Below are 15117 nucleotides of genomic sequence, written 5' to 3'. Positions count from 1 at the left end.
TTACACATATAGCAATACAAGTTTTTCTTATTTCTTCCATCTTAGTTTGAGCTTTGCTTTTGTATTTTGATATGTTAATCTCAATAGCTAGTGTGTCAATAACAACATCTTATATTTATTTATGATTAAAGGTAACATAGTATTTTTGGCCAACTTGAGCATGTCTCAACTTATTTAGACATATATCTTCAATTCAAAGGTCAAAAGTTTGAATTGCTCTAACTAAAAAAAAGTAACATGATCATTTTTAACATAATTTTTTAGTTAAAAATTATATAAAGCTGTGGATTCAAATTTTGTACTTCTTGATCATGGCATGTCATACACATTTTTTAGTCCAGATATAAATTACGTAGAATGTTCCTTCATTTTGTTTATTCTTCAAGTAAGCCTTCAACCACTATAAGCCATTGTCACCCAGCAACCTTCGACCCTTGTAACAGTGGACACCATCTCTCAATCATAATCATGGGCAACCTTTCGGTAGTTACAATTGCTACATATTCCACCTTGCCTCACCACTGTCTGACCTATCGAATCAAACTTAGCTTGAACCCTTGTATATATGAAGATTTGATATCCTAGACCTATAACCTGCTTAACTGGAACCTCTTTGAAAAACTAAACTGTATCAAACCAGCTCACATCCTTGTGTTGTATGAATAAGATCTAGTGTCACCCCTAAGATAGTTCAAGAAGTAAAAAGAGGAAAATACATCGTATTCCAACATTCCCATTTCATTACCACGTGCCACCTGAATTTATTCCCTCTGCTAGATGTGGATTTTCTTTTCATAAATATTAGAATTGATTTTTAACCTTAAAAAGTGTAATAAATTATTCATTTACTTTAACATTTAGATGCATCTGGTTCAGTTGAAAATTTTGTGTTCTTAAGATAGAATATCACGATAAATATACCAACTTTGAAGTGATTGAGTTGTTTGAAATCCAAATTGGTAAGATAGTAATAATAAGAGGAGTAAATCATTAATTCCCTCTTTGTCATTTGTATTTATTTAAAATTGAATAATTAATACAGCAACTAACAGAACGTGAGCACATTACACACACTGTGGGAATTGGGGTTAACCTTACCCACCTCACCTAATAGTTATAATAATCAATAAATAATAATAATGCCTTTTTTTTTAGTATTTGCTTGTTTGGATCCAGCTGAGATTAGCAATAATTCATACACTTATTGGTGCCAAGTCATTTTGTCAATTTTCCCAACTCATTTTCAAACTAGTTGTACAAAGATGTACCACAAACATGCCAATCAAAATTTAACTAAAACCAAAAGGTTTGTAATTCAAATCTCTTTGCTTTCAATTTATACTCATAAATATGTAGGAAGTGGCCATACAATTGATTGACTATCCTCAAGTCTCTAAACTGTAGAGTTGTGTCCACTAGTAGTCTACAGTTCTTATTAGACTGCACAACAAACTAATCATTATATTATAGTCTCATTCATCTATTAGACTCAACCAGCGCAAATCAGGGTTCAAATGCTGGGAGGAAAACGAAATTTGTCCCATCAAGGTTTTTTTCTTTTACCAATTGCTGACATCAAATTTGGATAAAATTACTAAATGGGTTTTTCTCGGCCTCTCGATCTTTGGCCTTTCTTTGCTCTCACCTACAGACCACTCTCCTTGCTCCCTTTCTCACATGATCTCACTCTTTGATCTCAGCTTATAACACAAACTGAAAAGAGAGGGAAGAAGAAGGTCGAAACTACTACTCGTGCAAACTCGTCGGAAACACCAATGTTAATCACACTAGAGAAGGAAGATGCCTGATAAAGAAGAAGAGTGTGTGTGAGAGAGAGGGATCGAAGGTAGGAAGAGAGAAAATAACTTTGTGAAATTGTTTGATGATAATGTAAGTAAAAGATCAAAATTAAAGTGGGAAAAATATCGTTTCTGGGCTTGAGGTTTTAGTCAATTATCTCCGCAAATCAATCACTAAGAAGGTTTCATCCTATTCTTGGAGGAAGGGCATTTTTGGAAGCTTATGTGAATCCATGATTTCTGAAGGTATCCTCCCATTCACTCAAACTCCTTACCAATATGGTATTCTTGGCAGTTAAGAGAGAACAATTGTCATCACGTTTTAACCCCTAATTTTTTATAAAAAGAAATCAGGAAATATTCAAATTTCTGACCTTTTTTGGTCGAGATCGAAGTGTGTGCCTAAACTTCACAGGTCATCATACTTTCGACCATATATCTTTTCTTTTCCATTTGAACATCATATAAATAAAACAACTCTTGAACGAAAATATTGGTTTCAAACTTTTGACCCCTTAGATGAAACTTGAAAGTATAAATTAAACAAAATACTAAACCACGAATGAATTAATGTTTGGAAAGGGTAAATGACTCTCAAGTTCAACAGAAACCCACATCAAAACATTGTCAAATCAAGCCATGGAAACCATGAACACAAATAAAAAAGATGAAATAATCAAACATGAAATCAAACAATGCAAGCACGGGATTTATTGAACAAGATAAATCACAACTCCTCCAGCTAAATGTTAAACTGAACGCATTGTTGACCATTGAATATTTTACATATACATATGTAAAAAAAAAAAAGCAAAAGCAAGGAAAAAAAACCCTTCAAAACCCAGAAAATAAACACCAAATAAGAGACACACTCAGCATCCTAAAATCCAACCAAACCAGATAAACTAAATCTAAAAAAAAAAAAAAGTTAAAATTGATGATTCAAAACTAGCATCTTCCACATCCAAACTCAAGAACCCAAAGTCAAAAAGCACAATGTGAAAATAAACCCAACAAATGAATTGGATTGTGCATCTTCAAGAACCAGATGAATCCAAGTAAGCAATAAGGAAACAAATCCAACCTTCTTGAAGTTCAAGAAATTGAGACATACCCATCAAAAATAGCCACAGCTCTGAATGAAATCGAGAATCAAATCCGAGTATAACCTCGTTGTTGTTGCTGATTACCCACAACCGACAGCAATCCCCCTTCTGCGGCAGTTTCCTCATCGAGAAAATGGTCCGCCGTAATCCGAAAAGCCGAGTGCAGTCCAACCACTGTCACACCTGTAATTAGAGCTCCTAAAACGTTCGATCCCACATCAGTAGAAACAAGAGCAATGATGGTAAAAATGCTCAAAACCCCCAAAACAACTTTATCATCAAACGTTTGATTGAACAGAACAAGAGGCTGATCACGAAAGAAGTAGAAGAACAACCAAGCAACGAAGATCAGCAAGAAGACGATGATCGAAATCGGGTGCCAGAACAAGCTCAAAAAAACGATGATGAGCATCACCAAAGCGTAATTAACACGGAAGTAGTTGACATTCTGACGGATTCTAGCCATGGCATCGTCGTAGCTGAAAGGAAGAGAGAAAGCGGAGAAATCGAAAAGCTCTCGCCATGGCCGCTGTGTGGCGATTAGGGATTGTGTAGTGGTTTTAGCGCGTTCTAGGAAGGAGGAACTGGAAGGGAAAGATGGTGGAGCTCCGGAAGAAGTGGTGGGGATCGTGGCGGCAGCCTGAGAAGGAACGGCGCCGTAGCCAGAGGAGAATTTTACCGATGACATTGGGGGGGAAATTCAGGATATGGGAGTGAAATTTGAACGGATCTTCGAGATTTTTTCGGGAAAATATGTTGTTTAGGAGAAGGGGGGAAATGGGTTTTGAATTTTTGAGGAAATTATGGAAGAAATGGGGGATGGGAATGGGCTCCCATCTCCAGTTCTTGTTGTTTATGAATATTGCTTTTTTTTACATTACTTTCTGTTTGTAGAGAATGTGATATAACAAAGATGAAGATGGAGAGTTTTCTCTGTTTCCATTTTCTATAGTTTTCTAAATTATTTTGTTTTATATGTAAATAACTCAAATAAATTTATTGTTTGTATTTTCTTTATAATTTATAATTCTATTAAGAGTGGTTTAAAATGGTTAATTTTAATTCAGTTGCATTCATGGAAAATAATTTGATTTTTTTATATACTATTTTAAAAAATTTGGTTGTGTTTATGAGAAGTTGAATGACAAATTTTGGTCATGTGAGAACAATAAAACATATATAATAAATCGTTTCTAATTTTATTAAAGAATAAAAACTAATTTTAAGAAATTTTAAAAGCGATTTGTAATAGATTATACTTCAAAAAGTTTGAATCTAAATTTTGTAATATTTACACACGAATTCCAATTTATTGTCAAAAAATCTAATTTGTTTAGCAAAAAACACACAAAACGGTAAAGAACCTCCAAAAATTACTTCTATATCCACACGAAGTCAATCTCAAATGTACCCTTAGCTTTTTTGTACTTTTATTTAAGGCATTATCAATAAAATTATCAAAATCACTTTGTTACTAATGCCTTTTAGACCCTCATTGTTATACATTCTCACTTTTGATTGTTGCTCTTTATTTTTTGTTTGTTTCGCGTGTTGCTCTCACTTGCAAGCGAGACTAGAGAAAAAAAGAACCGAAAGAGAAAGTAGAGAGAGTGAGTAGCAAGAAAAATAAAACCCTAAAAAACAAAACAAGTAGAGAAGGTAACAAGAACAAGATTCCATTCAACTCCCGAGTACTAACATATTTATAAAGAAAAACGAGTAATCAGTGCATAGTACTTCATCTCGATAATTTTCCAGTAATATGATGTAAAGTCTACTAATATTAAAAAAAATTGGAACGACATTTTATTTAAGGTTTTCTGAAAGTAAAAAAAGTTGCATTAGTTTAGTTAGTCACAAAACCGACTTAATATTGTCTTAATGTCACACATGGTTTAAACAAACAATCTTAGTTAATAATAACCACTTACTGTTTAAATCATTAGTTCTACACCTCTCAAAACTTTAATTAAGACAAATCTTCTCGGGGTATTGTTCTAAAAAACAATATAATTAGACAGTGTAGTGTATAAGATTTAGGTTCAGAAAAGACTTGAAACAAATATTTAAATCTCAAAACTAAAACATTGCTTCTAAAACATAGCCTAAGGTTTAGGGGCCAAAGAACTAATTATTGATACTAGATCATGTGGGTAATATGAAGAGTAGATCTCATTTGTATTACCTTTGATATTTATTGGTGTTTCGTAGCTTAATGAGATATGGAACCCACCTACAAACTTGCTACCACAGTTCGTAAACCAATCTACCAACAAAGGGTGTTCAATCCGATTGTGGTGGAAATATCTTTACTACTAGTGATAACATTGGTGTTACAGTTGGAGAATTATGAAATGTCACAATTATAGTTTTCGTTATTGATTGATTTTGTTTACAAAATATTTAGGTAAAAGTGATAAAAACCAATTCAATTATAATTGCAATTGACGCTCGTTATGATTAATCCATCAATGAAATCTCATTCCGATTACACCACTTTTCATTACGGATTGTTATACGTGACCCTAATTCAATAATAGAACAGATACAATATCAAATAAATTGAATGATAAAAAAGAGAACGTTCCCTTTTAAGTTATATTCTGTAGAGGGTCTGATCATCATGAAGTCCACCTCAATTTCTCTCTATCAAAATCAACACTTCCATTGTTGCCATCTAACACCCACCCCAAAAGGATATAAATTACAGCGAAGGAAGACAAATAGAAGTAGAAAAGAAAGGAACCTGATCATTTCTAGAAATAGCCATAGATGCTTGATTATGATTTTTGTTTATCAGTGCCGTGAAACTTTCTACCTGCTTCGACTGCTTCCCTGCAAAGTAAACAAGTATTGTGCTGAGTTATGAACATGGTATTAAATTTGGTTCAAAATTGATATCAAAGGTAAACTAAAAGAAAGTTGTTTTCTTCAGTTCGTGGTGTTAAGAGACTCTAGTGAGATTCGGTCATGGTAAGGTTTCGGTTTTAAAGACATTTGGTAATTATTCCCTCATTATTTTACTGAGTTGGAAGATTGGTTTTCTTGTATGCTTTGTATTCTCTCATTTCTTCTCGATAACAATTGTTTCTAAATAATAATAAATAAATCACCAAGTCTTCCCATTCTTTTACTAATTACCAAGAAGGACTACCAATAGAAAATTCAAAATGGCGTAACATAAGCCATCCAAAACGAAACATTCAAATAAAAATAAAAACACATGGATGGTAGAAACAGGGTGAGATTAAACCTGAAAGCATTAACTAGTGCCATATTGTTAGGGTCAAGCTGGACGCCCTCATAAAAAGAGTTTGCTGCTTCTTCGAACCTCTGCAGTTATGATCAATGAGTTCAACGGCATTGTAAGAAAAGTCTTCTAATTCGAACTTAAACAAGAAAAAAACAATGTGAAAATACTGAGTGGTAAGGTTGATGAAATCAATGCCAGTGAGATGATCCAATGTAAACTAAAGACTTGCCTGCAATAAACGTAAAGCTGCACCTTCACGATAGCAAGCTTTAGGCCAATCTGGTTTCAATGCTCTGCATGCCTTTGCATCTGCTAAGGCATGCTCAGCTTGACCTAACCGTATCCAACAAAGACTTCGGTTGGAAAGTAACGTACCATCAGTTGGATCCAGGTCGATGGCCTACAAATTCACATTTTATTAGTAGTCTGGTAGCATCGGCTATGCTTTGCAATTCAATCTCAGCAAAAACCTCTCATAACTTCAGAAAAAATGTGAAGATCTACCTGTGTATAGGCATCAACCGCTGTATGAAAATCCTTTGTATTGAAAGCATCATCCCCTCTGGATTTGGCCTCTGCGGCTTTCTTTTTTGCTTCGGGTGAGACCTAGAATTTAAGTACCATCTGGTGTTAAACTTAAAAGCAGCAGTCACAACAGAGAATTGCATTACCACTTATAAACATTATGACCCAGTTTGAATATAATACAAACCACCACATCAAAATTTAGTAAATAGCCTGTCAAAACCTAATTTGAAAAACTTATGGCAACATGCATATTTTGATGAAAATAACGTCTGCGATAGAAAAGAGATGGGAGAAACATCCATACTCTGAATAATCAATATTTGTTGGCAACCTACAAAGTACAATCAATTCACAACCTGCCCAATGATTCATCTTAAGAAAAGTTTCATAGCTTTTAATGCTTGATTTCCTCCAAGCTGTGAAAGGTTGAACACTTGAACCAATGTTTATTCTTGCCTCAACAATGAAACTATAGTTGTTTCTCTCTCTCTCACACAATCAGGAAAAAAAAAAAAATTATAATTTATTAATTAAACAACATTAACCCATTTAAGTTACCATTTTAATTAGCCATTTAATTTTCATTATCATCATCATCACTTATTGATCATGCTGGATTGTAGTATAGAACGATCCATATGAGAATGTCAGACACGTGTATAACCAAAAAAATAAGCTGATCAAGAGGATTATAAATGCACCTCAGGCAAATCTTCTCGCGCTGTGGAGTCTTTATGTTTATTATCCTCTGGATTTCTTGAAACCGCCTACAAAAATTTATCCATTACAGTTAAGTTATGAAGCAGAACTCAGATACGAGAAACAATATACAGGCAGATTCAAATGCTGTGCTTGATAAAACGTAATAAATACAATCCTTCTTGCTACTATATTCCAGCTTAAAGGGTGAGAGTAGTGTACTTCCACTATGTCCATTTCATAGTTCAGATATCTTCACGTATAACTTTCTTTAATAGCCAGCCTAATTTGTGATGCAACAAAAAGTTAACAAATATACATTTTCCATAACCTCATTTCATATTTGGCTCATCTTAGCCTCTTAGGTATATGACTCAGCTTCTTCCCTTTATTCTGAACAATTTCCTCGCTTTGATAAAAGATTTATTTCCGTAAAGGAAAAAAAAAAAACTCATGCCAGAAGCAGGAGACTATCCAAGGGACGCTGCCACCTAAAGGTCCACATGGGAGCAGAGACTAACATCAAGTGATATAATTTTTTATAAAGAATGCAATGAGTTTCAAAAGCCTATAAAAGGTAATGAAAAAATGAAGTTATCACGAATAACCTATCTACTATTTAGACAGCCAAAATAGAAGTACGAGATCATACCTGATCTTTGTTGATTTCATTCTGCATATACTCGAGTATTCCGTCAGTGGTCCAATTGGGAATTTCCTTAACTGCTGAAGTCAAGGGAAGAAGAATCTCAACACCTGCCCGACTACCTCTGGCTGCTGCAACCTGTATTGGCTTTAATCCATCCTACAATACAACAATAATAATTTTATGCTTAAAAGAGGATTTCTTTTATACAACTTTTTCCATTTCTTGATAGCAAAAAAAATCCCTCAAGAGCAAACAAAAAAACTATAATGATGGCAGCAGAAAACTACACAAAGCTTTTAGCTGATGTAAACATTAAAAACACAAAATAAGACCATTAAAGTCTCACTAGAGTTTGAAAAAATCTAGCAGATGTTCATAACCACTACAAGAAGTATCAATAAAATACTTGAAAGTAAGCAACCATTTGTTTCTATTTTCTTATAGTGGAGAATTCAAATATCAATGAAAATTTTTAACTTTCCATTGCCTGTAGGGGAGAGTAAGATATGATATATTGATTATTTAAATTTTTTTGGTGTCTCCAATACCTTCGTAATGACCTAAAGTTGGGATGTGGTTTTGTAAGATCCTTTTGATAAGGTTTATAGATTTTATTGCATTTTCTACTACAATTTTTTCATAACTTCCACTATTTTCAAAAAAGAACAGAGAAAAACGAAAAAGATCCTGCATTGATATCTCATCCCAAATCAGCAAAAGAAAGGGTAAGAACAAATTCTCTTTTAAGAAGTAATAACTGCTAGTGAATAGCTGTAAAATTTTGTCCATGGGCTGTGCACCACACTACCTCATCAGTGGCATTAGGATCGGCCCCAGCTTGTAACAAACTATTAATAATTTCAAGGTTTCCACTATCAGCAGCAATATGAAGAGGGGTTGCTCCACCAGCACTAATATTTACTTTTGCACCTGCCTGTAGATTAAATGCAAAGGATCCAAAAATGTCAAAATTCTATAAGAAATGGACATACATCAATCCTTGCTGATTCAAAATTTAGCATAAAGCAAGAGAACTGTCCAACAAAAACACCAAATTTAAGTACATTTTTTTGGATAAGAGACACTCGAATTTTCAAAAAGAAGAAAGAGAAATTAGGAAGAAAAGATAATCAACTTTCTTATTTGTTCCTTTCCTTGACATCCTAATCCCTAATTGAAATGTGTTCTCATCAATAACTTTCAAGTCCCAGTAGAGATTGCCTTGCGCCAAGTTTTCAGCCCAGTGTCAATTTTCTCAAGTTTATAAAAGTAGAACTAATGGACATTTTTTTTATATCCGTGAGTGTCCAAACTAGCTTACATGCACCTCGACTACTCTCATGGGACAGCCCGCTTGACTCTTACAACATTTTGGTTACAAGAAAACTCATAAAAAATTAATTACTGGGTAGGTGATCACCATGAATTGAACCCATGACCTCTTTGCTAGTTATTAAGATTATGTCTCCTTCTCTACCACTAGGTCAACCCACGATGGTTTAGACCTAATGGACACTTCCACTACTCTTCTATAGTAAGCATTTAGAAGAATGTGTTCAAAATGTTTAGATTTCCTTTTTTTTTTTTTTTTTGTAAAATCAAAATGTTCAGATTTCAATGTGTTAAAAAAATTAATGAAACAACTTCCATTGAGAAACAATATTCCAAAAATACAAGAGCATACAAAAAGACAAGCCCTCAAAAGGGAGAGCCGCTAAAGGAAGGCTCCAACTATACAAAATAGCACACATAGAGTAATTGCCAAAGCTCTTCAAAGTTAAAGTTCAAAGAGAAACCTGAAATTTAATAAGAGACCAATCATCTAAAGGACCCCTCTCCAAACCTTTAAACACTCCATTATTTATCTCACACCAAAAATTCCACAAAATCGTGCACATCCCGGCATACCATAAAGACCGGACCTTTTCACCAAAAAGCGTACGGAAGAGAAACCCTCCGATCATATTACTAATACCCCTATGATCAACTAGTCATATTAGAATTTAAATAAAAGCTATAATGAGGACCAACTGCTTGACAACTAATGTTCAGCAACTTCAGCTCTTTACTGTGGCTAGGAAATAAGTTTCCTCAGCTTGAAGGGATATCTAGGATTTTCAGAGAAATCTTTCATTCAGCCTCTAGGTGGGGTGTACTAGATTAGATATAAACTTTTCCAACTATCCATCATTTTTAATTCTGACGAACTGGATTTCTTTTCTTTTTTTCTTTTTTGTGCTCTACTATGTTGAATGCACAAAATCTGTTGCCTTGCCCATCAGTCAATTTTGTCGTATTCTCTTCTCTGGATGAAATGCTTCTGATACAAGAAAAAGAAGCAATACCAGTTCACCTCTAAGTGATGTACACTATACTAGATACAATTTTTCTAATTATTTATCTTTTTTATTCATACGAAATGGATAGTTTTTGTAGTGGATAAATGCGCAGGTTCTGATGCCTTGTGCTTCCATCACTTTTTATACTAATCTCTTCTTTAAATGAGACGCTACTGATTTACACATGTGAGCTCGAAGTTATCAGAATTTGATGAAATATCATTGGTATGTGACATCAAAGGACTTACAAGAAAATAAAAATAATAATAATAAAAGTAAACACACTGACACACACACGAGGATTGATAAAAACAAACCTGAATCAACAAATCCAAGCAAGCCAGAGAACCAGCAGCCACTGCCGAGAGTAGGGGGGTAATATCATCGTCAGTTTCAGCATTGGGCTGAAAAAAGATGGAGAATATTTATCGCATCAGTTCACATTGGATGTTTAAATTATTTAAAACATGTTAACAAATGCCAAACTAGTATATGTTGGAGCTGAGATAATCCACAATCAATGGCAAAGACCCATTAAAAAATATCTGAATTTTTTCAAATGTCGGACCAATACTCTTCTCTACAGCTAAACCAGTAATGACCTCCCACAAATATAGATTGATTCGTAGAGAAATTTTATAGGAAGCATACAACATTACAATGTTGTTCTATGAATATCATGCCAATGATAAAGCACAAGAATTCCAAATAAGCAACCTCTTCAAACAGAAACCCTCATACTAAAAAAACTCAAATCAAATAAGCAACCTTGGAGCACACACGATATTTTGATCAGTTAATATATTTATGAACAATAAATTTTAGAATGGAGGTAGAGTTGTGAGCTTATATACATTAGCGTGGTGCTCAAGAAGCAGTTTTACGGCTTCCTGTTGGGCATGACCAGCGGCCCAAATCAAAGGGGTGCCCGCATCACTTTGAGAATTAACATCAGGACCTCTTGAGAGTAAAAAATTTAGCAGCTCAATATTTCCTGCATAAGAAATTATAATTAATGAAAGCCACACACTGTTCTACAAAATTAGTCCTTGCCATTTCAATATGTTCTAGGCATGACCTGATTAAATATTCTCCCTCCCCCCGCCACTAAAACCATAACTCTCACTCCTATGTAAGCAAGTAATGGGAGAATTTCCTATCTTCAAATAGACACTTGTAATTGTAACTATTTAAGCAGCCAAGCTACTTGTTGATACATCCCTAGATGTAAGATGTTCAATGATAAGAAAATATTTCCCTTCTAATAGCCAGACCTATGAAGTCTGCAAGTGATACAAAATTTGGTTCCAGAAAGGAACTCTACTGTTAATCAAATGCTTTTTTCTATTTATGAACAACTCCTCACCGGCTTACCCAAATCAAAATGCTCATAAACAGAAGCCTATCACCCACAACATGCTCAGTGTGAGAGGAAAGAAGAAGGATAAAAAATAATGATTTACTATCCCCCACCCCCTAAAAAAAATAAAAAGAAAAAGATTTACCAATGCCTGCAGAATGATGGAGGGCTGTGGCCCCTAAGTCACTTGCTATTGCAGGATTGGCACCTCTCTCAACAAGGTACTTTGCAGTATCAGTGTGCCCCTGTCGAGCAGCATGAATAAGTGGGGTTTCACCTGTAAAAACTCCAAGCATTGTCAAACATTGTACTTGAGGGGGGAAAACACAAGTTGTAAATGGAAAAAAATACAATCCACCTAAATCTAAATGCTAGCATGGATTCCAAACTAATCAACACCTACCATCAAAATTAGCACCAGTTGTACATGAAACACTTTGAGGGAACTTTTTCTTCAAGATTAAGCTAGGAGGTTCAGTTATTTACCTTGTATTCTTTGCTTAACAAAAAAAAAGTGCATCTAACAAGCAAGTCATAGTCTTTCTTTAATTAGTGAGTACTACGCCAATAACAAAAAGGGGTTTTTTTTTTTTTTTTTTTTTTTAAAAGACAAAAAGGGGTTTTAGAGAGTTCATAGTTTGCCAACTCTAACGACCAACACAAAATTTCCCTTATCTATCCAAACTCCCCCAACAAATAAATAAACAAGTTATAAGCAACTTGCCATCTTCATCTCTTGTATCAACATCGAGCTTCAACTCCTCAATCAAAAACCTGCAAACCTCAGTTTTTCCCTCCCTTGCTGCAAAATGAAGTGCTCCTCGCTTATTAGCATCCTTAATATCAGCCACAGTCCCCGACAATCCCTTCCCATCATCAAGCCTAGCAGCCAAATCTAATTAAACATATAACGAAACATACCATAAGAAATCAAAAAAAAAAAAAACGAACCAACAAATACATAACTAAATTAAAGCTGACACTGTACATTTAAGAACTCAACTAATGAAAAAACATACTCTTCAAAAGATCAATGTTCCCTATACGAGCAGCATTGAGAAACTGTTGGACTGTCTCCCTCGCTAGATAGGATACAATCATACAATATTTAGCATTGTATAAACCGTTAGGATGTAAGCAATAAGATAAAATTACCACAAAATAAAAAAAGTACAGAAAAGAGAGCAAGAAGAACCTGCGAGAGCGTCTGAAGCATCGGGGGCCATGTTGATGCAAGGCTTGTGAGAGTGGTTCCTAAAACTGTAAAAGACGAAGAAAAGTGGGTTTGTGAGTGTGGTTCCTAAAACCCTAGAAGAAGAAGAAGAAGAAGAACAGAGCAGTAATGGAGTTTGAAGAGTATACCAGAATTACGAGGAAGGAAGTAGAAGTTTGAGTTCTTCTTTTTGTCTTTTTTACATTAACATTTTAATTCATTTCTAATCAATCTTTAACTTTTTTTAATATGGTCTCAATAAATCTTCAAATTTTAATTGGTTTTTTTCATTTCAAAAATAAATTGCATCTCATCGCCACAAACATTTGGAAAGAAAAAAAAACACTACGTTACTTAGATATAATTTGACAAATATAACAAATAATTAGTAGTATATTTTAAAATTTGTTATTTTTATAATTTAAAAAATAAATGAGTTTTGTTATTCTTACTATTTTTACAATCATCTTTTTTTTTTTTAATTATTGAAATAAGAGTTGATACTTGATTTCAATATAAAGTTTGAAAAGTTGCATTTCACGTTGATAAAAATGATAGTTTAGAAGTATTTGAAGAATAACTTAAAATATATAAAATGAAATTCAACACGGGTATATGTAATTGTATAGTGAACAAGAAAATAGATTTAATAGTAAGTTTTAGTTAGTTTGACTACATATAATTATAGGCATAACGTACATAGATAACAGTAAATATATTCCACGAGTTTTCATTAATTTGAACTAAACCGAACTTAAATGAGTTGATGAACTCGACAAAATCATATGGATTGAGTTGGTGTTCAACAATTTGATTCGATAAAATTAATGTTGTTATATTGATTTAAGTATGTTGAATCTATTCTCTAATATTTGAGTCTTTTTTTTTCTTTTTTTTTTAAGAATGGAAATATATTAGGACTGCTTAAAACTAATGTTCTCGTATGTGTCTTCGTCTTGATGGCTTTGCAACTTGTTACAAAGACCAGTGTTATACTTTATGAATTCTCTTAGCAAATTTTTCTTAGAGTTTATGACTTGTGCGCTAGATCATCTTGGAAATTCGGTTTCAAAAGTTGAAAATAGTCATTTGATATTTAGTGTTTAGATGTTCAAAAGAGCAAAAGATATTCATGTGAGCTTGCAAACTTCGTAACTTTAGTTTCTACAGTTTATAACCTTTAGGAACTACAATCTTCGAAATAAGGGTATTTAAAGTATGAGAGTTTCGACAACATCTACAACATTTGGTTCATTTAATCTCCTCGAATAAAGGGATAACTTCATGCCCTTTACAAGGGCTTGAGCCTATTTGCTTTCAAGCCCCAAGACTTTGACTTAATCTAAAATTGGTTTGGCCCAATGTTTTTTTAGCTCAAAATTCCAACTTAGTTTGAGAAATGAACATGAAACGAAACAAATTCTTTGCATGAGAGATCCTAAATCTTGGAGGAAAACTTCACGTACTTAGTAGGCACACGCCTTAACCATTTGACCAAAGCAATAAGATTTTAGAGAACCTTAGGTGGAGTGACCAATTTTCAAACGTCTAATTGAACATTCACTTAATTATAAGTTAGTTAGAACAATGTTCATTATCTAAATAGATCTAAATAAAATACACAAAGCTAACTTAACATATTGCTTCTAACTTAAACTTATGGTGAAAGTCATACACTCCCTATGCATAACCAAGATTCATTGAATAACATAATTGTATGAAAGAGTTAAATTAAATCTTCACAATTACGATGAAATAAGGAAGAAATTACAGAGACCTAAGCTAGAAGCAAATATCTTAGCCTCTCATCCATGTGTCGAATGATGAATAATAGTTAAAAGACATAAACCAGCAAAAGAAGCTTCGAGAATTGGGAGAAAATTGGCAAAAGTAGGTTGGAATAAGAGATGGTTCAAACTCAGCGACATAGAGCCCTTTTATAAAATTGACATGACGTTGCAGCACTGTGACTTTTGCAAATTCTTAAACCCTATTGATTTATAGCATTGCACGTTGCGTCATGGGCTAATGCAATGTTGTAAGGCATAAGCGTATTTAAGCTTCTCTTGATCACTCATTTGCCTTGGCATGACATTGGATTGCACTATATTAATCACTTATACCTTAAAAGTTTCACACTAGTTGTTGATTGTCCCGTGAAACTAGTCTAA

The 15117-nt window shown here is 33.8% G+C and overlaps 2 protein-coding genes across 3 annotated transcripts; both read right to left on the bottom strand.

Annotated features, from left to right (window-relative positions):
* Positions 1 to 1307: 1307 nt before the first annotated feature.
* On the bottom strand, positions 1308 to 3850 carry LOC101205182 (PRA1 family protein E). Its single transcript, XM_004139196.3, has 2 exons — positions 2914 to 3850; positions 1308 to 1804 (listed from the first exon to the last, which is right to left on the bottom strand). Exon 1 carries the CDS (start codon positions 3591 to 3593, stop codon positions 2952 to 2954), a length of 642 nt encoding a protein of 213 aa, XP_004139244.1. The 5' UTR covers positions 3594 to 3850; the 3' UTR covers positions 1308 to 1804; positions 2914 to 2951.
* A 1487-nt stretch (positions 3851 to 5337) lies between these two features.
* Positions 5338 to 13180, bottom strand: LOC101204696 (ankyrin-1). 2 transcript variants are annotated; one of them, XM_011650444.2, is made up of 14 exons: positions 13096 to 13180; positions 12929 to 12993; positions 12753 to 12815; positions 12458 to 12628; positions 11879 to 12010; positions 11228 to 11367; positions 10691 to 10777; positions 8843 to 8968; positions 8038 to 8190; positions 7388 to 7453; positions 6663 to 6764; positions 6388 to 6558; positions 6159 to 6238; positions 5338 to 5740 (listed from the first exon to the last, which is right to left on the bottom strand). In XM_011650444.2, exons 2-14 carry the CDS (start codon positions 12957 to 12959, stop codon positions 5686 to 5688), a joined length of 1377 nt encoding a protein of 458 aa, XP_011648746.1. In that variant the 5' UTR covers positions 12960 to 12993; positions 13096 to 13180; the 3' UTR covers positions 5338 to 5685. The 2 variants fall into 2 exon arrangements, with proteins under 2 accessions (XP_011648746.1, XP_004139242.2); XM_004139194.3 differs by having other exon boundaries at positions 12929 to 13111.
* Between the last annotated feature and the right edge of the window lie 1937 nt (positions 13181 to 15117).

The sequence above is a fragment of the Cucumis sativus genome, chromosome 2, assembly GCF_000004075.3.
Source record: "Cucumis sativus cultivar 9930 chromosome 2, Cucumber_9930_V3, whole genome shotgun sequence".
NCBI classification, from domain to species: domain Eukaryota; kingdom Viridiplantae; phylum Streptophyta; class Magnoliopsida; order Cucurbitales; family Cucurbitaceae; genus Cucumis; species Cucumis sativus.
The sequence above is the reverse complement of the archived record's forward strand: the minus strand, read 5'-3'. Positions and strand labels throughout refer to the sequence as shown.

Bases quoted from the DNA above. Each gene is read 5' to 3' on its own strand.
- LOC101204696 (XM_011650444.2), bottom strand. From the start codon at position 12,959: ATGGCCCCCGATGCTTCAGACGCTCTCGCAG. The intron at 12,011-12,457 runs GCAAGTTGCTTA...GAGTTTTTACAG, and splicing joins TGATACAAGAGATGAAGATG to GTGAAACCCCACTTATTCAT. The intron at 7,454-8,037 runs GTATGATCTCGT...AAATTTTTGTAG, and splicing joins ATGAAATCAACAAAGATCAG to GCGGTTTCAAGAAATCCAGA.
- LOC101205182 (XM_004139196.3), bottom strand. From the start codon at position 3,593: ATGTCATCGGTAAAATTCTCCTCTGGCTACGGCGCCGTTCCTTCTCAG.